The 21,127-nt window shown below is 37.3% G+C and overlaps 3 protein-coding genes across 3 annotated transcripts in view; 1 reads left to right on the forward strand and 2 right to left on the reverse strand.

Annotated features, from left to right (window-relative positions):
• The window catches only part of LOC149708733 (telomerase-binding protein EST1A-like), a 61,269-nt gene extending 57,347 nt beyond the window's left edge, over positions 1-3,922 (forward strand). The window contains exon 20 of the mRNA XM_089864274.1: positions 724-3,922. Coding sequence (XP_089720400.1) covers positions 724-854 — 131 coding nt within the window. The 3' untranslated portion in view covers positions 855-3,922. The remainder of the gene's footprint in view (positions 1-723) is intronic.
• LOC149708734 (uncharacterized) lies at positions 3,825-5,694 on the reverse strand. The gene is made up of 2 exons (XM_089864280.1): positions 5,535-5,694; positions 3,825-4,601 (listed from the first exon to the last, which is right to left on the reverse strand). Exons 1-2 carry the CDS (start codon positions 5,574-5,576, stop codon positions 4,059-4,061), a joined length of 585 nt encoding a protein of 194 aa, XP_089720406.1. The 5' UTR covers positions 5,577-5,694; the 3' UTR covers positions 3,825-4,058.
• Positions 5,695-9,996: 4,302 nt separating this feature from the next.
• Positions 9,997-16,165, reverse strand: LOC149708735 (glutamate receptor ionotropic, kainate 1-like). Its single transcript, XM_089864263.1, has 8 exons — positions 16,077-16,165; positions 12,144-12,247; positions 11,940-12,006; positions 11,722-11,877; positions 11,250-11,400; positions 10,978-11,192; positions 10,469-10,764; positions 9,997-10,409 (listed from the first exon to the last, which is right to left on the reverse strand). The coding sequence occupies exons 1-8, from the start codon at positions 16,107-16,109 to the stop codon at positions 10,187-10,189; spliced, it is 1,245 nt and encodes a 414-aa protein (XP_089720389.1). The 5' UTR covers positions 16,110-16,165; the 3' UTR covers positions 9,997-10,186.
• Positions 16,166-21,127: the final 4,962 nt, after the last annotated feature.

Raw genomic sequence — 21,127 nt, forward strand, 5'->3', positions numbered from 1 at the left:
GTCTTTTCCTTAGGGGGGATTTTAATATTGACGTCATAGGACACGTCATATTTGGTCCAATTTTCTTATAACTTCCAGTTAGGGATAGTAGCTGCTGCTAGGGGGCGTTTGGAACATTCATCCTTAAAATTTTAGGGCTAAGGAACAATCCCTTGCGTTATTGCCTTAGGCTTGTCACATCAACTTTGAAAATTTTTATAAAACCAGAAGTGAGATGAGACTAGAAGTGAAGGGCATTGGTAATAGATCCTGGCATTAGTGAATAAATTTGAGGATTTCACGCCGCTTCAATCGCGCCTACGCTAGAGAGAAAAAAATTGGTCGAGTTCCAAAAAAATTTCTTACCCCCTTCCCCTCAATCTAAAGCGGCGAAACACGGACGCGGGTGATTGAATCTAGTTCGGCCGTCTACCGCCACGAGCGTCTCACGTTTTGGAGGGGAAATTCTGAAACCGCCACTAGAGGGCCGACCGTTGGTGTGTTATCATGAATATTCACTTTCGCCGAGTGAAGAATTTGGTTAGCTCAGTACTTCTAGTCTCATCTCACTTCTGATAAAACTAACGGAAAACGTTTGGAAAGTTTTGTTAATGATTTTCATCTTGTTTCATCAACGATTAAAACATTGTTTGGGCATTTAATTCTCCCTTTAACAAATGGTTTCATTACACGCTCTTTTAAAATTGTTTTTTAATTTTTACAATTACTAATTGTACATTCCAGACGGTCCCATTCATATCACGCGTGAAGTTGTACTACTAACGGACGACCGCAACCTTCGCGTCAAAGCCATGACTCACAACGTCCCTACAAGAAGTTTGGATGAATTTCTGAGATGGGCACACATAAGATGAGGACAAACGATACTTTTTAAAACCGTTTCTTAGAATATATCGGGTTGAAATTTCCGGTAATCGCGGCAAAATGGCGTCGATGTAACTTACGTAAAGTTTATTATAAAATTTTTCGAAATAAATAAGAAAAGATATCAATGAAATGCGCAACTTACTTTGGTATCATAGGTAAAGTGCATTGCATTGCGGCAACGCCGTTTTAATAAATAATAAGAAACCTGTTAGGTTTAAAAAGGAAATCGAGAGATTTTCATGGCGGGGTTCATAAAAGTTTAAAAATTACGAAATTTGATAATACACTTGTTTTTACACCAGGTTTTCAACTAAACCACCCGATAGTTTTAATTCGTTTTTTTTGGAACACCTTTGCTATATGATAAATAAGAAAATATTTAATAAAAATATATCTGTTTGGTTGTGAGAGGCCATTTATGCCCTAGCCCTAGTTGAACCCCCCTTTGTATATAATAAAAACGTGGGGCCTTTTTCTAATTATTATCGAGAGGTGTCGAAAAATATATTTTCTCCAGTAATTTCCATTTCGTTTAAAGGGAGGGTGAAGTAGAAAATCAAGTGATTTTTTTATCGATTCTTCTACTTATTATAAGGCCAGTCTGCATAGTGAAACATTCCGGCAATACTTCCGAATGATTTTAAAATTTAAATTAGGTTCAGATTTGAAGGATAATTTCAATAAGGACCTCCGGCCAATCGTGTAACGCCCTGCCTTTTTATTAACAAAATTCTCGTGGCACGTTCCGTGTCGAATGAAATTTATCACGAGATTTGATAAAATTTGCGCGCGACGTGATAATCGTGGCGCGAGACACGGAGCGATCCACGAGAATTTTATTAACAAAAAGGCAGGGCGTTACGCGATTGGTCGGGCGTCCTTGTTTAAAATTATCCTTTAAATCTGAACCTAATTTAAATTTTAAAATCATTCGGAGATATTTCCTGAATGTTTCACTATGCAGAATGGTCTTATAATTAGTAGAAGAATCGATAAAAAAATCACTTGATTTTCTACTTCACCCTCCCTTTAATCTATGTATTTATAGCGTTAGATTGTCACATATTACTCTTCTAAAATACCGGTTATTCCATGTTAAATTGGGTTTATTCTAAAGACTAAAGAATGTGTGTATGCGCAATTTATATACATAGATAGATAAAGAGTCGACGCTTCGAGCGTCATCTAACTTTGCCCCCCGCTATTAACGTGTATAACATTTCCACCCATTTGCCTATAGGTGTAAGAAGTATTTTCACTAAACCTTGTATTTTTAAGAAAATGGGCTCCAGGGGCTACTAATAAATTTTTGGACAAATATTATATAAAAAGAAAAATTTTAAAATTACGATACTAACGTGAGAAAGAGGATGATATAAATCTATTAACATTGAATTATACGGTTTTACGTGAAGAATTCCGATTGCCATTTGCCCATAGTTTCAAAGTACCTTGTGTTTTATTTGACCATTCTGCGTATAAAAAGGTTCATTGGTTCAATCACTTAAGGAAAATAACCTTAAAGGGAGGGTGAAATAGAAAATAAAGTGATTTTTTATCGATTCTTCTACTAATTATAAGACCAGTCTGCATAGTCAAAAATTCAGGAAATGCTTCCGAATGATTTTAAAATTCAAATTAGGTTCAGATTTTAAGGATAATTTGAAAGAAGGTCCTCCGACCAATCGCGTAACGCCCTGCCTTTTAATTAACAAAATTCTCGTGGCACGCTCCGTGTCTCGCGCCACGATTATCACGTCGCTCGCGAATTTTATCAAATCTCGTGATAAATTTCATTCGACACGGAACGTGCCACGAGAATTTTGTTAATGAAAAGGCAGGGCGTTACGCAATTGGCAGGAGGACCTTCTTTAAAATTATCCTTAAAATCTGAACCTAATTTGAATTTTAAAATCATTCAGAAGTATTTCCTGAATGTTTCACTATGCAGACTGGTCTTATAATTAGTAGAAGAATCGATTAAAAATCACTTGATTTTCTACTTCATCCTCCCTTTAAAGAAACCATTTTTAGTGAGGTAATTGGATAGCAAATGTAGGCAGTTCTTATTGGCCTCTGAAGCCAAACTGACATAAATTGTAAAATTAATTCTTCAAGAAATTTTTGCGTTTTGATAAGAAAGTGATATGGAAAATCAATTAGTTTTTATCGATTCCTCTACTACCTAATTAGAAGAGTTATCTGCACAGAGAATCATCTAGCTTATAAAAGTCAAAATTTTTTTCATACAATAAAAGCTGCATTTCTTTAAGCTTCAAATATTTCGGAAGAAACGCAAGTTATAAACGGAAATGCTGGTAGTTGGAAGGTAAGCGGTTACCCTGTTGGTCGGAAGTGCATCGTTTTATTTACCAAGGAAATTTATTTATATTTTTAAAATAATTCGTAGATATTTCGTTGATGATAATTCACTGTGCTGATAAGTCCCGCAACTTGTAGAGCAATCGATAAAAATTATTTGATTTTCCTTTTAGGGCTCATTAAAAGGAACCAATTCGACATTTTAATGGTTATTTTACTGTGGCCAATTTTTTTTTAAAAAAAAAGGCCTTAGCTGAGTATAATTATTAGACCAGTAAAATTTGGTATTGAATTAAAAAAATTGGATATATATTTAATGTATTCAACTTAAAAGAAAAATTATTATATTCAGATGTATTTTAAGTGGCAATCGGAACTTCAACTTCTCCATGAAACATGAAAGATTTCAAAATATTGAATTTATTTAAAAAAAAATATTTTTTGTCTAGGAGTTGTCACAAAGTTTCGAAATTTCTAGTTTTTAACTATTAATGGTTAAGAAACCAAAGTATAAATGACAAAGCGGTTAATTTATATTTTCAACAATTGTATAGTTAGTAAAAAAATTCGGGGCTTATTTTTGACTGTTGAAATCTAATCTTTGTTGGGATATAGTTATTAATTTTACTATGGTATTTTGCGTTATCATCATTTTATTATTATTAGTTAATTTAGTTGAATTTGTTTTGTGCCAATTGTACTTAACAAAATATATTAAAAACTTTTCTTTTCATTGAGTGTATGTTATTTCTTTTGGGAAGTTTACAGATCTTCCAAGCGATAATTATAATTTGAGTCAAATGTAAATCTTCAAGTAGGTTATTTTTAAGGCGATTTATATACCATTGCTATTATTATTTGGCGATAGTTCAGATTTCGTCGGCTCTTTCGACTCGTCTTAGGACTTCGGGGTTGGAAATATCAGGCCTAAGAATGTGGACATTTGTTAGTCCTGACCTCAGGACTTCGCCCGCTTCATCCGCTCCGATGAACTCGAAGTTCTCACCATCAAATTTAATAAGTGGCGCGGGAATGTTAACAACGTCGAAGTCCTTGTTCAAATGAGGCGATGAACCTTGAATGAAAGTGGTTTGTGGTGTTGGCACCACAAAGTGATCGGATTCTATTTCTTGTGTTTGTAGTGGTGGTTGCATCACAATGTGATTAGATCCCATGACTGGTGGTGGTAGTTCTGGTCGCACCATAACCTGATCGGTTGATATAGTCGTTGGTGGGCGCATGACAACGTTGTCGGATCGTATGACTGATGTTGATAGTGGTGGTCTCATCACTAGCTGATCAGATCCTATGGTTAGTGGTTGTCTCAACACGGACTGATGAGGGGTGAATCTCATTGATCTTTCCGATGGCGCGAACACAACGGGTAATGGGGGTAACATATCCACCGAACACTAAATAAAAGTAAATAATCGGTATTGAATAACTTCAATCTTGTTAACGCGAAAGCGCAAAAAATTTGTGACCAAATGTGTAGTGGTTGGTGTACAGAAACTTAGTTAACTTGCAACCGTAAGTAGCATAATTACCCCTGACTCAGACACCAAGAAACTCATCTACTTACCGAGCTACTGAGTCAGACTTCTGGGATACATTTACCATTGGCTAAGAAGAGTTGGGACAAAGCCGTATTTACCTAACTTGTATAGGAGGCTGGTGAACATAACTGCTGCTTTAGCCCAACGGACTGGTTTTACTTATCAGGGGTTATAATGATAGTTACGTTGTACCAGTATTACCCGTAATCTACTTTTTAGGAATAGAGAGTTGTGCGAAAGAAGTGAAAATCTTTCGTATAAATTGTCAGCCCTCAATTTCAATTCATAAAATTCTGTGTAATTTTCAGAAAGACGGTGGGCACCTTTTTAAGTCACAACCCTCTTGCACAACATTCAATAAGAATTGTTCGCTCACAATACATGTTTCGTCGGGAAATGTCTATAGTGAGGTTTTCTAATACGTCTTTGTTCTCCTTGAACGTTTTGTGATTTTACTAGTAAAACGTTCGTTGCTGTTAATACAGCGGGCCTTTGCCCTTTCCACCAGTTTAGAAATTAGTTAAGATTTGAAATTTTAAACTTTGAGTGTTTTAACAATTAGTAATTTCCCATGATTTATGAACATTTTACTATTGATAAAGCTTTGGTTTGTGACTTCTGAAATACCAATTAACATTAGATAAATTAACGTCACGTGATTAGTAAATACGGTCGGTCTTGTGGAACCAAACGGTTTTATTTGTATAGGTTGAAGCACTTTATCCTAGTTTATTTTAAAACCACAGCAACAACAAAAAGCGATTTGAGCCAAGCAATTAGTATAGTTACCACTAAGGCCACAGAACAAAGAAATGCTACGAGCTTCAGCATATCGATAGCAGAGAAACGGTTCCGGAATTGCTGTCTAGAGTTGACCTTGTTAGTCTGCGATGTTTTACATTCAAGTGAAACCTTCTATATATATACGATATATTCTATCAACGTGAAATTTAACTAATTTGATAAGTTTTAAGAGGAAATTTATATTTTTAAAAGTTTTCCCACGCAGTTATTCGAGTTTCGAAAGATAAAAAGAAATATCGAATCATCCGCATCACTTCAACTTTTTAGTGTCATACTGCAAGCTACTTCCAAAACAGAATGTTAAATATCATAAGGATGAAGAAGCATTGATCAAGTACACTTGAAAATGAGTATATTTTATGAAGGGTGCAGTGTTATTGCCCTAGTAAAGTTGTATATCGGTTAGATATTACGTCGTTGTATGGATTTTTCCTCGAATACGTACTTCGTAAACCATCGAGAAAATATTGATAAAGCAACATTTCCCAGTTTCTAATTTATTGATAAAGTATATCGTTGAGTATATTCTGAAACCCTCTTAACATTTCCCAGCCGATGAATATTGCCAACATGATAGTTAAGAGAAGGACAATGGTCTGCTTTTATTCAAGATAACAGAAGTCGGCTGACGGTTAGGCGGGTAGGAAATTTCGACTCGGCACCGGACATCCGCATGACCCAATATGTACCTGTAATTGGAATGTCGGGCAGACTGCCAACCGACTTATCGACTCGACCATCAAAAGGAGAGTCGTCCGAAAGGTCGGTTTGTGGAACCATTATCCTCGAAAATATGGCCAACAAAAGGGGTGTTGGCCGACCGCATATAATTTTCAAAATTGTACGTCTCTTACCCGACTACTGAAACCCTATCCCAATTGTTATTGGGACTTAACCTGCTACTGGAGGTCAAGCAGATTTTTAGAAACCATATAAATGAACCTTTCGCTTCAATCGAAGGAAGATATCCTGAACTTGACAATTGGCGTCATTAAAAATATTCACAAATTCAACATGGTTTTCACTCTCGTCGCTCTTGCGAGTCCGACCTGCTGGAAGCCACTCACTCGTGGGTCACATGGCTAGATAATGTCATCTGCCTTGATTTTGTCCGTTCACAGTGGGGTTCCACGTGGGTCTGTCTTGGTGCCGATCCTCTTCATCAACTCGCTTCAATGTTTAGTCAAAGATTCGCTGGCCTTATTGTTTGGACATGACTGTAAAATTCCCGATTGGTCACTGGCCTTGCTATCCAGGCCGACCTGGATGCCGTCCTCACTTTGGTCAGAACCTACGACTTACACTTCAACGCCGGGAAGTGCGAAGTCTTACACCTTGGGACGTGTAATGGTATAGCATTGACGGTGCTCTCCTTCCACCAGTGACGTCTGGTCCCTTGAGCACCTTATATAGCAGAGAACCATTTCCATACCATTACCGATATTCAATATTATATATGAACAACGTAATTAGTACCATTGAATGACAAACAAGGAGAACTCACCTGCAACTTCTACACTAGTCGAAGCATTCTTCTGAAATCTGCCCTATTTGTCCTTGACAACAAAATTATAAATTTATTTCGAATCAGGGTTCATACAAACCTGGAAAACCGGGAAAACCTAGGAAAATCAGGGAAATAAATAGTTGACAAAAACCTCAGGGAAAATTCAGGGAAATCAGGGAAATTTGCGTCAAACAGGGGCCGAGTAATTGAGCGAAATGTTCGTGAACATACCCTCCATAGGATTAACATTACACTATACTTTGGAGGCTCGTAACTCTGGTTCTACTAGAGATACGGGGATGTCCTTTGAGTATGTTATAGTCCAATTTGTCCCACATCCAAACATACTAAAAGCTTAGGGCTACGACAAACATGGCTCTCTCGTTTGGCTAAACCCACCCTGTCGCACTCGTTTAGCTAACCCACCCTGTCGCACTCGTTTAGCTAACCCACCCTGTCGCACTCGTTTAGCTAACCCACCCTGTCGCACTCGTTTAGCTAACCCACCCTGTCGCACTCGTTTAGCTAACCCACCCTGTCGCACTCGTTTAGCTAACCCACCCTGTCGCACTCGTTTAGCTAACCCACCCTGTCGCACTCGTTTAGCTAACCCACCCTGTCGCACTCGTTTAGCTAACCCACCCTGTCGCACTCGTTTAGCTAACCCACCCTGTCGCACTCGTTTAGCTAGCCCACCCTGTCGCACTCGTTTAGCTAACCCACCCTGTCGCATTCGTTTAGCTAACCCACCCTGTCGCATTCGTTTAGCTAACCCACCCTGTCGCACTCGTTTAGCTAACCCACCCTGTCGCACTCGTTTAGCTAATCCACCCTGTCGCACTCGTTTAGCTAACCCACCCTGTCGCACTCGTTTAGCTAATCCACCCTGTCGCACTCGTTTAGCTAACCCACCCTGTCGCACTCGTTTAGCTAACCCACCCTGTCGCACTCGTTTAGCTAACCCACCCTGTCACACTCGTTTAGCTAACCCACCCTGTCGCACTCGTTTAGCTAACCCACCCTGTCGCACTCGTTTAGCTAATCCACCCTGTCGCACTCGTTTAGCTAATCCACCCTGTCGCACTCGTTTAGCTAATCAACCCTGTCGCACTCGTTCAGCTAATCCACCCTGTCGCACTCGTTTAGCTAATCCACCCTGCCGCACTCGTTTAGCTAACCCACCCTGTCGCACTCGTTTAGCTAACCCACCCTGTCGCACTCGTTTAGCTAACCCACCCTGTCGCACTCGTTTAGCTAATCCACCCTGTCGCACTCGTTTAGCTAATCCACCCTGTCGCACTCGTTTAGCTAATCAACCCTGTCGCACTCGTTCAGCTAATCCACCCTGTCGCACTCGTTTAGCTAATCCACCCTGCCGCACTCGTTTAGCTAACCCACCCTGTCACTCAAATATACAAACAGAGACATTTGGAAACGTTTCTGACAACTATTGCCCTAAATTTGGCCCGAAGTGCCCCCTCCCCTATTTTTAGGGATTGAAACGGATGAAAGGGTACCCAAATATTTTGACCTTGGGCTGAAGTGAAGGCCAGATTCGAACACCCAGCCTCACGTTAGGTTAGGTGAAGAAGATTCCAATTTGACATTCGGGACTCAATACCTTTATTAGCTATACTTTGCGCCTATATGCCATTAAAACGAATGGGTAAAAGTCCGAGGAATACCCGAAAGACAGAGGTAAAAGGAACTACGTCATCAATGCAAAGTCATCAAAACGTAGTTGAAGTGAGCCAATAAGATGATTTAAAATTTTCGTTTCGTGTTGAAGGGATGGGCTTTATCCTGGCCTATGAGTGGGGCTGAAGTAAAAGCTAACTGTTCTCTAATCCTGCTTCTAAAATTATATGAATCCCAGCTGGTTTAACTCTAGGAAAGGGGTTTTTCAAAAATATTAAAAAATACTTAAAAAATATTTCCTTTTTGTTACATGATGAGAGTTATAAGTGACTCCGGTGGGTCGGTCACGTGGTAATGGTCAGTTTGCTAGAAAACCATAAGGTTGGATCATTAATGAATGTGCGATTGACTGATTAACATTTAACTAATTAGAACATATAAAGCGTCATTTCAATGTACAAAACATGTTGATTGAGGTGGGATAGAAACTATTAAATTACCGCACCCTAACGTTCAACCGATTAGGAACAAACTACGATCCCCGGATTATAATGACAAGTCTCTGAGCATTAACGTAGCTCGTCATCCACCCAGGTACCACGTTAAGTCCCTTCGTTCTGAAAAATGATATTTGTTCTGATTGGTCATTGTTCGCAAAATGGTAGAGGGACGTCTCCTGGTGACGAAATTAGGGAAACAAATCATCGAATACTGTGATCCCTATCTCTACTTGTAACTCACTCGACCCAGAATGGATAATCACAGTTTTCGGAGGAGAATTATTTAAAGTGATACTATCAATGTTTTCTGACTTGTACAAGATGAGGGCAGTTTTAGCTAAAAAAAATGTGCCTAAAAATATGTGAGGCAAAAAATAAAGCGAATTAAAACGTTTAAAATTAAGAAAAGTACGTTAGATATTTTGAAATTCAAACTAGCCGCGAAATACCGCCCAACTTGTTTTTAGCGTAGTGACGTTGCTAATGGGACTTTGATTTATTGGTTGTTTGGAAATAGGAGAATGTAAGGAGCTCTAGACCACTGTATAGTAGCTTTTCACCTTCACTGGGGAAGCGGCGCATATTTGAGAAGAACTTTGTAAACATGATGGTGCAACAGTCTCAAATCTTTTCTCGAATAAATAAACAAAACCGATAATATACGCCGCTATGGAAGTATTACAGAGCAAGGATTTCGGCGTATGAAAAATTAGTTTTATAATATTGTCTTTAGAATTGAAAAAAATTTAATATGTCGATCATCAGCTAACGGATCTTGTCTTTAACTTTTCTCCAATGCAAAGACAGCTTTTAATGTTACTTTATTGACCTACTTCAGAGACTTTATTTACATTCTAAAATCTACACTTTTAAAAATTTACTAACATCGTACACAAAATTATAGACAATAAAGAAGGCGAAAAAGATATAAATGTTCAAACTGTCACGTTTGCGTAACTTAGTAAATTAATTCAATTTCGACTATGACATCTTTATTGTTTTAAATTCATAATGATTTCCAAGAAGCAAGTGAAGGCTGCGAATGAAAAGCCAACTGCAATGACCGTTAGGGCCAATTGTGTGTCTAGCACTGTCAAGGTTTTGAAACCGGAACTGGTTGCGTATAGATCTGACTGTGGCTTAGCGTAGAAATCCCCAACGTTCCATACTCGTTCTAAAACCGTCTTCTGAGAAGTCTCGAAGAATCGTGTCAACCTGGTAAAATAATAATTTTTTTATTTATGTAAAATATACACTTTCGTGTTAGAACTTGCTTCAGATTGACTTGTCTTATGAGATGACCTGGCGCGTGCTTATTAACGGTAAACACGACTGGTCTCGCCATGTATTTTTGACTTCCGACATAATAACTTCTCTCAATCAAATGTTCTGACATGTGTCTACTGACATAATTTAAGCATTGCGCCATATTTGATAAGTCGGTCAATATTACTTCACTCTCATTAATTTGCTGAAACATTTTCCTCTCGAATCTATCATATTCCCAATAGCCGCCTTGAGTCATGATACGATCATCCAAAGCTTTCATTAGTGGATCACTATTTTGACTCTAAATGAATATTTTTTAAATAATAAGATATTATGTGGAGAGATCTGGCATTGAATAAATCATGGAAAATTAAAAACTAATTCGGATTAAATAGAAATGTGAGAGGAACTGCTATATCTTTGAAGGATACTTGGAGTGTATTTCGGTAATTTTTATTTAACACAGACAGTTTAGGACAAGATGTGGAAATACGTATCTATCTTGTTACATTACCTTAATAAACTCATTATCGAAAGAGCCGTCAAGGGCAATAATTTTCAAATTTGGGTATTTAGCAATATCCGAAAAAGTGTTGATGTAGATTCGTTTAGTCAGTGCATATTTCGAATTTAAATTTCCACCCAAAGCCAAAATCAAGACAAGTACAGACAACTGGTAGAAACCGAAAACTACTCTTTGATTGACAAAATTAGGAATTAACGATGTTCCTTCAAAAAACAAATGCGTTAAACCTTTCAAAATATGATCCTTTATTTAACCTATACCTTGGGATAAAAATATAGACGCATATGCCCAAAAAAATGACCAAAATGTTTTCGAAGGCCGTGCAGACTCAAACGTCCGATTCAAAAACTGGTAGGATGAGTAACCGAAGATGGTAACACACGAAAAGCTCAACAAGATAAAAATCCAAATCTATAAGTGCAAGAACATTGGATGTTCTGATTGTTTTTCAACATTCTCTTTTCTGTAGTAGAACTTAAGAATTATCAATAGTGCATTTATTTCCCTTAACTTGTATTAGCATGATGAGAAGACTATCATTGAAACACCTTATTCATTAGCAATGTGTTAAAAGTTGTGAGTGTATTTTAATTGCGCCATCTTAGCACATTCGTACTGACAAACACGGTGTTTTAAAAGTATTATTATTTTGCGATCTTATACTGTGTAATAGCTCGCATTAACAGATCTATAAGCTGAATTGATGTTGCTGAAATTGCAAGAAATTGATACCTCCTTGGAAAATCCGAATGAGTATTCCATTTGTGGCGTGACTTTTGGGGTCCGTGATATAATGCCATGTTCGGCAATTAAGAAGGGGCTCGTTATGCTGAAATTGTTGAAAATATTCCATTCCGGTTTAATATTCTGAATTAAAATGTCTGACGTCTGAAAATAAAGAGTTTTTTCTAAATACTTCTCCACTGATACTTCGTGAAAGCACAAGTTACATTGTCGAGCAAGACGTCATATTTCATAACCCCGATCTCCTTGTCAGGACCAGCCACGTATTCTAGCCTAAAGATGTAGCCCAAAAGATCATAGCTTTTTAATTAGTGCTTAGCATTAGAATAAAATGCACATTTACATTACCCTAAACTTTCCCAGTAAATGGTTCTAATTTTCTAGAAACTTTAGAAACAAGCAACAATTACTTAGCTTTTAGTCTGGTGAAAACGAAACCAAATACGTCCACAGCTAAAGATTTTCCAAGTGGAAGTTGTGTCCGCTGTTTCACCCATTCATCATAGAATTTATTCTGTACAGGAAAGTAATAATAACCTATCGATAAACCAATTATGGTTGTAGCTATTGTGAAGTACTTTTTTTGGCGGCAATGTCATTATATAATGTATCAATAATTTGAACTAAGAAAAATATTTATTATGAAAGATTAAAGTTTTATGTCACCAAAACGGACCTCCACCAAAATCTAAATTATAAATAAGGGAAAAAGGGAATTTTTACCACAAAAATGGGGTACAGTACAATAGGGACCATAATTTTGAAAGTAGGAACCAAAAAGGGGTCATTTGTAAAACTAATTTGCATCTTTAACCTACTTTCAAAATTATGCACCCTATTGTATTGTATCCGTTTTCACCAAAATATGAAAGAGCACGAACTCGTGTAGACCAAAGCATGTTAAAAATGCATTAATAGCAAGCTTTCAATTTTCTTAGACTGTTGTCTTTGTGAAAACGTTCATCTATATCTATATAAATTAAAGCCCTGACAGACTGACTGATAATCAACGCCCAGCCCAAACCGCTTGCCCTAGAAGGCTGAAAATTTGCAGGAACGTGACTCATAAGTTGTAGGCGCGTACTAAGAAATATTTTTCCAATCCGCCGCCATCTTAAAAAAGGGCGCCCAGAAATGTAAAAAATCTTCTCTATGCAACAAAGTCCGCGCTTTTCAACCGATTTCAAAAATATTTAGTACACTAGTTTCCTTTAACCTATAGACGGACTGAATGTTCTTTTGGGTTCGATTTGTTGCCATCATTTTAAATGGCGGCCAAAAACCTAAAAACCCTTTTTTATGGAATAATGTCCGCGTGAAAAGTAATAAAAAATGTCCCGACGGGCTGACGAGCAACGCCGAGTGCTTTGCTCCTAGAGTGCTACAAAAATATTAGTCAAAAGTAAAAGCTACCCGTTCTTTATATCATTTTGATGGAAGTTCTTATTTCATGCGAGCGACGCCGCGGGTAACAGGTAGTTTCTATTATATAAATTAAGCCTAACGTCTTTAACAAATTCGTTAACTAAACAATTTTACAAATTTAGGTCCACAACACAAACGCCTTCAATTGAAGAAAAAAAAATGGCATCAAAAAACCTCTCCGGAGCTGTCCAAAACCAAGCCTATGACGTCACGCATTCGTCGCTTCGTATTGGCCACCACTTTCCTTTCCCTAAACATTTGCGGCACGCGGATTTTCTCGCGTTTCAGTCCAATGAAAACCAGCCTTTAGAGACGGACGAGTTTTCGTTACTTATTTACGGAAAAAGGTATTTCTAGATATTTTTCCTTCACAAACGACTAAGTAAATGATTTCTTCTACGGTTTTAGCAGGAGCAGATGACAAAGGAGTCTCGGACGCTAGCTTCCACAATATAGAGGGCAATGGGACCCGCGTACGTCACAGCTGTAGCGGTATCGTTTGCCATAGAGGCGCTATCAGACATTATAGCAGACAATGCTTTTGGTGGATTATATCTGGCACCAAAGTCTGCTGGGAATTTTTTTTGTAATAACGGACTAACGGTGACTACTGAGCAGGCTTGGAAATAAGGTTTATTTCTGAACTAGTCCTCCGGACCAGTGACCCCTGATGTCTTAAATATGAAACTGGTCCCGGGACCAGTGACCCTTCCCCTATTTATTTTTCTACTGGTCCCAGGACTTGTGGTCGTTCTCTCTTCTAAAAAAATCTCTCTCGGCTTAGGGTTGTATACACAACTGGACTCCTAGAGTCGAAATTTATGTTAAAATGAAAATAATTAAAGAGGTCCCCATATCAATTTTTAATAAAAGTAGGAATTAATAAACTAGTCATTGGGACCAGTGACCCTCACGTTTTGAATTAAACAAGTGGTCCGAGCTATTAATAAACTGGTTTTTGACCTGTAAACCTGTCTTATTTCCTAGCCTGCTACTGAGGTTCGTCTTACCCGACCGCGAAATAAATATACACAATATAATTACTTAATTCAAACAGCTGTAATCGTTGGTATTAAGATAAAAGATAAGACTACATTTTGTGACCTTAAAGGTAGGAATTAATTGACTGCTACAAGAGGTTGGAAACGAAATCACTGTCTCTTACTTTTTGGGTTTTAAAAGATCGTGAGTGATTTCTTTTCCCAACCTCTTGTAGCTATCATTTAATTCAAGAAGAAATTTAGAAAAATTTGGCACTGAAACACATTTTAGTTTTTTAATAGTGTACATACGTTACTCGCTGGGCTTTTCATTATCAATTTTAGTCTAAAAAAAAGATTAAAAAGTCGTTGAAATCCATTTTTTAACTCTAATACTCGTTAGGCCTAGGCTAATTACAAGCAGACGATACGTATTTTTAAAAAGAGGCTCCAGACGCGATTTCCCAGATCTCCTTGCGAGACTTTGCAGCCACGCTATTGGTTGGAAAATAAAGCTCAAATTTCCTACGAGAGGTGGCACTGGCGTAATGATTTTGGTTAATAACCGTGACGTTCGTGGATCCCATTGCCCTCTACATTATGGAAGCTAGCGTCCGAGGCTCCTTTGTCATCTGCTCCTGGTTTTAGGTAAATATGCCAATTTAATTAAAGGTCAAATGCCTATTTTAGGGTAGATTAAGGACCTTGCAGGAAAGGGACTTTTAGAGACCTGGTTTGAGCCGTACAAAAACACTGTATTTTCGTAAATGATTGCAAAATAACTTGTACTTGGGGTGTTCTTTTTGTTTATTCCCATTGCAAAGAATTCCATTAGACCGAATCCCGCAAATGTTTTTAATGAATTTAGCCCAACCGCGGGTTTGGTATTTACAATTCATAGGTCAGGTTACGTTTTGTTAAATAAACCCCAGAAGTATTAGGTATGGTTAGGTTTTATTTTTAAACCCCATTTTTTAGGTAAGGGTAGGTTAGCGTATGATGATCTTGTTGTATGGTAATCTGGAGGGTTAAAAATTGTTCAAAACTCGACTCAAGCACTGCTTTTTCCCAAATAGCAGCCGCTCTTTCTAAAACGGCAGCTTTGAACCACGAAGCTGTTTTGTATCATGGTTGCTATTTTGGAACAGCTGATACCAGATACATACGGGAAGCGCTAATATGAGCCGACCCCATAATAGCGGTTTCCCGAAAACGCAGTTTTCCCGTTACGACAGTTCCCTACACAGCGGTTCTCGTAAACTCGGTGTACCGTTGCAAGAGTCCCATAAAGACCATAATAACCAGAATGAGAAAAAGATAGTAGTCTATGATGGTGTAGGTTGGATTATTTGAAGCCAAATATTTCTAGGTTAACTTGATCACGTTAAATTTGGTTATTTGAAAGCGCAATAGTATTATGTTAGGTAGGGCTAGATTAAGATGTACTTGACAGATATGGTTTGGTTGTATTTGATGGGTAAGGTTAAGTTTGGTTGTAATTGATAGGTAAGGTTTTGTGGCACGTAATAAGTAAGGTTAAATTTGGTTGTACTTGACAAGTAAGGTTAGGGTTGGTTGTACTTGAAAAATTATGATTTTTTAGATACTTTATAGATAAGGAAAACTGTGGTATTTTCGAAACTTAAGTTAAAAACTGCTATTTTCCAAAACCACAAACGATATATCTAAATCCGCAACCGCTATTTTTGAAACTGCTGTTTTGAATTGAAACAGGGAATTGGTATTACACTCTACACCCGCGAAAACAACGTCAGTTCAATAAAAAGCGCTTTTCGTCAAGCCCTTAGTGATATGGTCCGTTAATTTTTAGTTTTTTTGGCAGTTTCCTACTTTGCTAGCATTCTTTCTTATTACAAACTATGGCACTTCTTTTGTCTTAAGATATACCAGAATCTTTTCGAAAAAGTTTTATCTCACCGCATTCGAAGTGATACGAAGAGTTCCTTCCATAGCGAACTTCAAATTTTAAACATACGAAATTTTGGCTTTCCTCTCTTATAAACGGAGTTAAAAGCATTTATCGATTTATCTTTGAACAATGAAACTCGATTACGTGTTTTACCTCCCCTAGTGGCATATGTCACGGAGAGGTTTAGTGTTACGATCGTGTATGCGCGTCAAAGTGTGTGTCTGTTTGCAGTTTCCCAATCCTAATTCCGGACCGCTGTTACAGTTCGCCGAATTCTCGAAAACTGTATTTCACTATGTTAGCTACTTTGAATCCAATTTTCATGCTTAAGGCTCTTTCAGACGATCCAACTTTTTGAATCACCTTGATGGGTCAACTCGAGTTGAATCAACTAGTTGGATCGTGTGAATAGACGCTGGATGAGTTGAGTCACCAAAAAAGTTGGCTAGGAAAAATTGGATCAGTGATCCAATTTTTTGCTGACTCAACTTTTTAATTTCATTTCTCCAGCCAATCAAAATCAATTACGAAAAAAGCCTTTTTCGCGGGTTATTTCGTAAGTGCCAAGGTAGGTGGCGCTTAAAAAGTTCCATTTGGCGGTAAAGGTTTGGTCCTGTGAATAGGAAGGATTTATTTCACTTTTCCCTTCAAAAGTTGGGCAAGTTGATACAACTTATTGACCCATCGAGCTGAGCCAAAAAGTTGGATCGTCTGAAAGAGCCTTTACTATAGCCACTATTTCTTTATCTTTCTAGTTGGTCGTCCTTTCCACAAAAAGACAAATCTGTACTTATTTAGTAGTAACACCCCCGTCTTCTGGTCATTGTTATTCAACAAAGACACTAATCTGAAATTATTGATTTCTAACACCACCATCTTCTGGTCTTTTTAGCATCCCAATGGCGGAACCACACACTTAAATTTATTCAAGGAACTGTTGAGATAAGTGACAACCTAGTTCTTATACCGCTTCTTCTCCTTGGTTAATACTCCCTGCTATTTTTGCTTATTATTTTCTTTTTCACAATGTTAAACGAAAACTATTTAAATAAGTTTTGGAATTTCAATGCTTTACCTTCTTTACTAGTTTTATATCTATAAACCTCGGTTTTTATTCTATAATCCAAGAATATCTTTATTTATTAAATTTTGAAATGTGTATTTACATATTAATTAAGCTAACTTTAATTTCATCTAGAGATAAATCAGCTATGGTTTTGACAAATTTTAACAATCATGCTAGGAATTTAAGAATATCGTTGAGGTAGAAAGAAGAAAATGTTTAAGTGGTAACCTTGTTTTGTATATTGCTTTAATAATTCATTAATTTTAACTTCTTCAGTTGCTAATCAATAAAGAACAGTAATTTAATATCTAGGTAATTAAGACTAAAGTTAGTCCTCCTCTTGAATCGGAGAGGAAGTCCTTTGGTTTTTTCCCAACTTGTTTCTTCTGAAAGGTCAAGCTTCTAATAATTGTTTGCGAAAATTTAGTAATAGGCCTAACTGTAAACGCTATTAAAACAAGACGACCCAAGGGCTGGCTCGTAATAGTAGCCACATCGTTATCTTTTTAATTATCACATAAATAACAAGTTGGGAAAACCAAAATATTACCTCTCCGTGTCGAGAAGATTATATAAACAAAATTATCCAATGAAAACACTTTTGCCCTCATCCTTTATATATATAGGAGGCAATGAATGAAATATATCACAATGCACGGGCCTTGATAGATACAGGAGGCAATGAAGGAAATATATCGCATGCACGGGCCTTGGTAGATATAGGAGGCAATGAAGGAAATATATCGCATGCACGGGCCTTGGTTGATACAGGAGGCAGTGATAATCTCTCTTTGTACGAGAGGTTTATCTTTAATATTTAAATAAATATAATTATTTTTAATTATTTTAATCTTCAATAATTAACATTAATAATAGTTAAATCGTTTAAAATAAAGTTATACCTATTATCTTCTCAAACTTTGCTAATATTGACGTTTAAAGTGAAGGGTACCCCTCTTCCCGCTTTCTTCAAATTTTGGGGTATATATACGATTCGATTCCATTATAATAGTAAGGAAAAAGCGCAATTGCGAAAACCTTTGGTGGCCGATCCCACCTTAGGGAGGCTAGACGTTTCTCGTAACCCTAGCTGATCGCCGCGTATATCCTAAAACCAAACGATGATAATGGAGTAGAAGCCAATGATACAGATTGGTGTCTATGTGGAATAGACGGAAGACCAGTGGATGGTGGTGATTAGAAGCCAGTGTAAGTGCAGACTGGTGTCAATGTGGGATTGACAAAGAACAGAAGATGATGGTGTTGGAAGCCAGATAAGTACCAGGCTGGTGTTCATGTGGGATGGACAAAGATCAGAAGATGGTGGTGTGAGAACTCAAGTAGAGGAGCCATTTCCGTGACTGTGAAAGCAGTTCGGAAATGGCGAACACGTTTGCTCCGATACGCAAACTGCGAACGCGGTCACGTGGGTGTAACAACGGACAGACAGACAGACACACACACAGACAGACAGACAGACAGACACGGCCGTTACAGAACCTCTCCTGGACTACGTCACACGGAGAGGTAAAAAGAAAATGAATTGAAAGATCCCAAAGATACAAATTCAGAAGTGTCCAACCCCACAAAAAAGAGGGTTTTGCCCCCCTATCCCCGACCATTTAGAGATAAACTAAAGGATAAAAACTCGTATGTTATATCAAGTCTCTATGACTCAGTGATTCAGTGTCTTATTACTGCGCGAATGACCTGGGTTCCATTCCTGGGTACGATCTGAAAACATTTTAATTACAATAAAACATGTAAGCAAGCTCAGTTAACCCTATGGGTGGTTTGAGGTAGTATCGAGTTACTTTTAAGCTAAAAAATAACGAAAGCGAAAACCCCGGCCACAACTACTACTACTACTATTTCTCGTGTCAAACTAAGAGCCTATCGTATACTACGATGTAGCTAAAAATGAAAGGCGGAAATCCTAATACAAGATAAACATCAAAGAGTAATCGTTTTGAAGTTAAACTAAACTAAAACGAATTTTGTCTACGTTGTAAGAACAGATTAACCTTATCATTAAGCTATTATTATACTTTATTGTATTTTAGTACAGTACCCAAACTCGTTTTTATCAAGAAAAGTTGTAAATATGCAAGATAAACATCGAATAGTGATCGTTTTGCAGTTAAACTAAACAAAAACGAATTTTGTCTACGTTGTATGAATAGACTAACCTTATCATTAGGTTATTAATATACTTAATTGTATTTTAGTACCCAAACTCTTTTGTATACATACCATCGACTGGTAATTTAGCTAGATTACCGTAGACTGGTAATTAAGTTTGATTACCGAGGACTGGTAATTAAGTTTGATTACCGAGGACTGGTAATTAAGTTAGATTACCGAGGACTGGTAATTAAGTTAGATTACCGAGGACTGGTAATTAAGTTAGATTACCGAGGACTGGTAATTAAGTTAGATTACCGAGGACTGGTAATTAAGTTAGATTACCGAGGACTGGTAATTAAGCTAGATTACCGAGGACTGGTAATTAAGCTAGATTACCGAGGACTGGTAATTAAGCTAGATTACCGGCAACTGGTAATTGAGCTAGATTACCGGCGACTGGTAATTGAGCTAGATTACCGGCGACTTGTAATTGAGCTAGATTACCGGCGACTTGTAATTGAGCTAGATTACCGGCGACTTGTAATTGAGCTAGATTACCGGCGATTGGTAATTGAGCTAGATTAACGACGACTGGTAATGAAGCTAGATTACCGATAGACGCGCAACGCTCTAAAGCATTTTCTCTCCAATGGGTTCTAAACAATTTTAATTAATATTAAGACTGAAGTAACAGATATTAATAAAAACTGTCATTGTAGGCAAAGATGTGAAAGTGTATGAGATAAAAATAGGAAATTAATTGCCTGTAGTACAGATATTAAAATTTTCACTTTTGAAAACATGAATTATTTTAAAAAATTCTTATCTTAGTTTTTTTCACCTAATTTTCATTTCCTCTAAGTATTTTTCAACAGTATTTACCCTAGTGTTTTGCTCTCAGTAGTAATGGCACCATCAATATTTTTTTAAGGGATGCAAGCTTGATACTAGGGTTTACTTTCTAATACTAATACTAATATTTGCTTTTAGGAGATTCTAATACTTAGATATCTGAAAAACTTTAGCTTGCTGAGTTTAAATTTTCTTTTTTAAAATTGGAAATGTTGCGAAGCTATCAGCTATCAACGATTTTCTGTCCATTTTATTCTCCTTATGGGGCTGAATTCTCAACCAAATTGACAATTTTTGAGAGCAAATAAAATGCAAACGCGTGCAATTTTTAAAGGGATAGAATTAATCTTTTGACTACTAATGAAAAGTTTTCATTTTTAAAATCAGATGGAACCTAAAATTACGGTTTCAAATATACAGGGTGTTTCTGATAAGCATGTCATAAATTAAAGGGTGTGTTCTTTGGATCAAACTGAGTGAAAAGTGTTAAAGTACATGGGGTCTACAACGCTTAGTTTCGGAGGTACGGGCCCCCAAACATTGACCCCCAAAACGTGAAAAATGTCACTAATGTGGAGTAAGACATATCAGCTTGCTCATCTTGTTTAGACAATTCCAATACCCTCCCATCTTAGAATTCTAATGAGCCATTTTCTAGCAGAAGCGTATTATTAAAGGTAGAAGTGTTCAAGGACTGGTCAATAAAAGTTGCTTCAAAGTGACAAACAAAGAAGAGTTTCCAGTTAATGTATCATTTATTCGTACATGTACAAAGTTAGCAGCAGTTTTAGAGGTAATGTTCAAAATGCCCTCCATTAGCATTAATGCAAACATATGCCAGTCTCACCAACGATTCTTGGACATGTTGAAAGACGCCTGGTGTGTTTCGGATTGTTTCACACCCTTCAAGTATTCGTTGTCGCAAGTCGTCCATATCACGGACTTCACTCTTGTACACCAAGTTCTTGAGATGACCCCAAAGGTAGAAATCACATGGATTCAAATCGGGAGATC

This window comes from Phalangium opilio, unplaced genomic scaffold (assembly GCF_054372755.1).
Source record: "Phalangium opilio isolate 3A_F unplaced genomic scaffold, DU_Popi_V2 ptg000013l_1, whole genome shotgun sequence".
NCBI classification, from domain to species: Eukaryota; Metazoa; Arthropoda; class Arachnida; order Opiliones; family Phalangiidae; genus Phalangium; species Phalangium opilio.

What these genes read in the sequence shown, in the direction of transcription:
- LOC149708734 (XM_089864280.1), bottom strand. Translation starts at nt 5,576, where the DNA reads ATGCTGAAGCTCGTAGCATTTCTTTGTTCTGTGGCCTTAGTG. An exon ending in TTTGTTCTGTGGCCTTAGTG is followed by an intron (nt 4,602 to 5,534) that starts GTAACTATACTA and finishes ACTTTTATTTAG; the next exon opens with TGTTCGGTGGATATGTTACC.
- LOC149708735 (XM_089864263.1), bottom strand. Translation starts at nt 16,109, where the DNA reads ATGGAAGGAACTCTTCGTATCACTTCGAATGCG. An exon ending in TTCACCAGACTAAAAGCTAA is followed by an intron (nt 12,007 to 12,143) that starts GTAATTGTTGCT and finishes CTACATCTTTAG; the next exon opens with GCTAGAATACGTGGCTGGTC. An exon ending in ATAAGACAAGTCAATCTGAA is followed by an intron (nt 10,410 to 10,468) that starts GCAAGTTCTAAC and finishes TTATTTTACCAG; the next exon opens with GTTGACACGATTCTTCGAGA.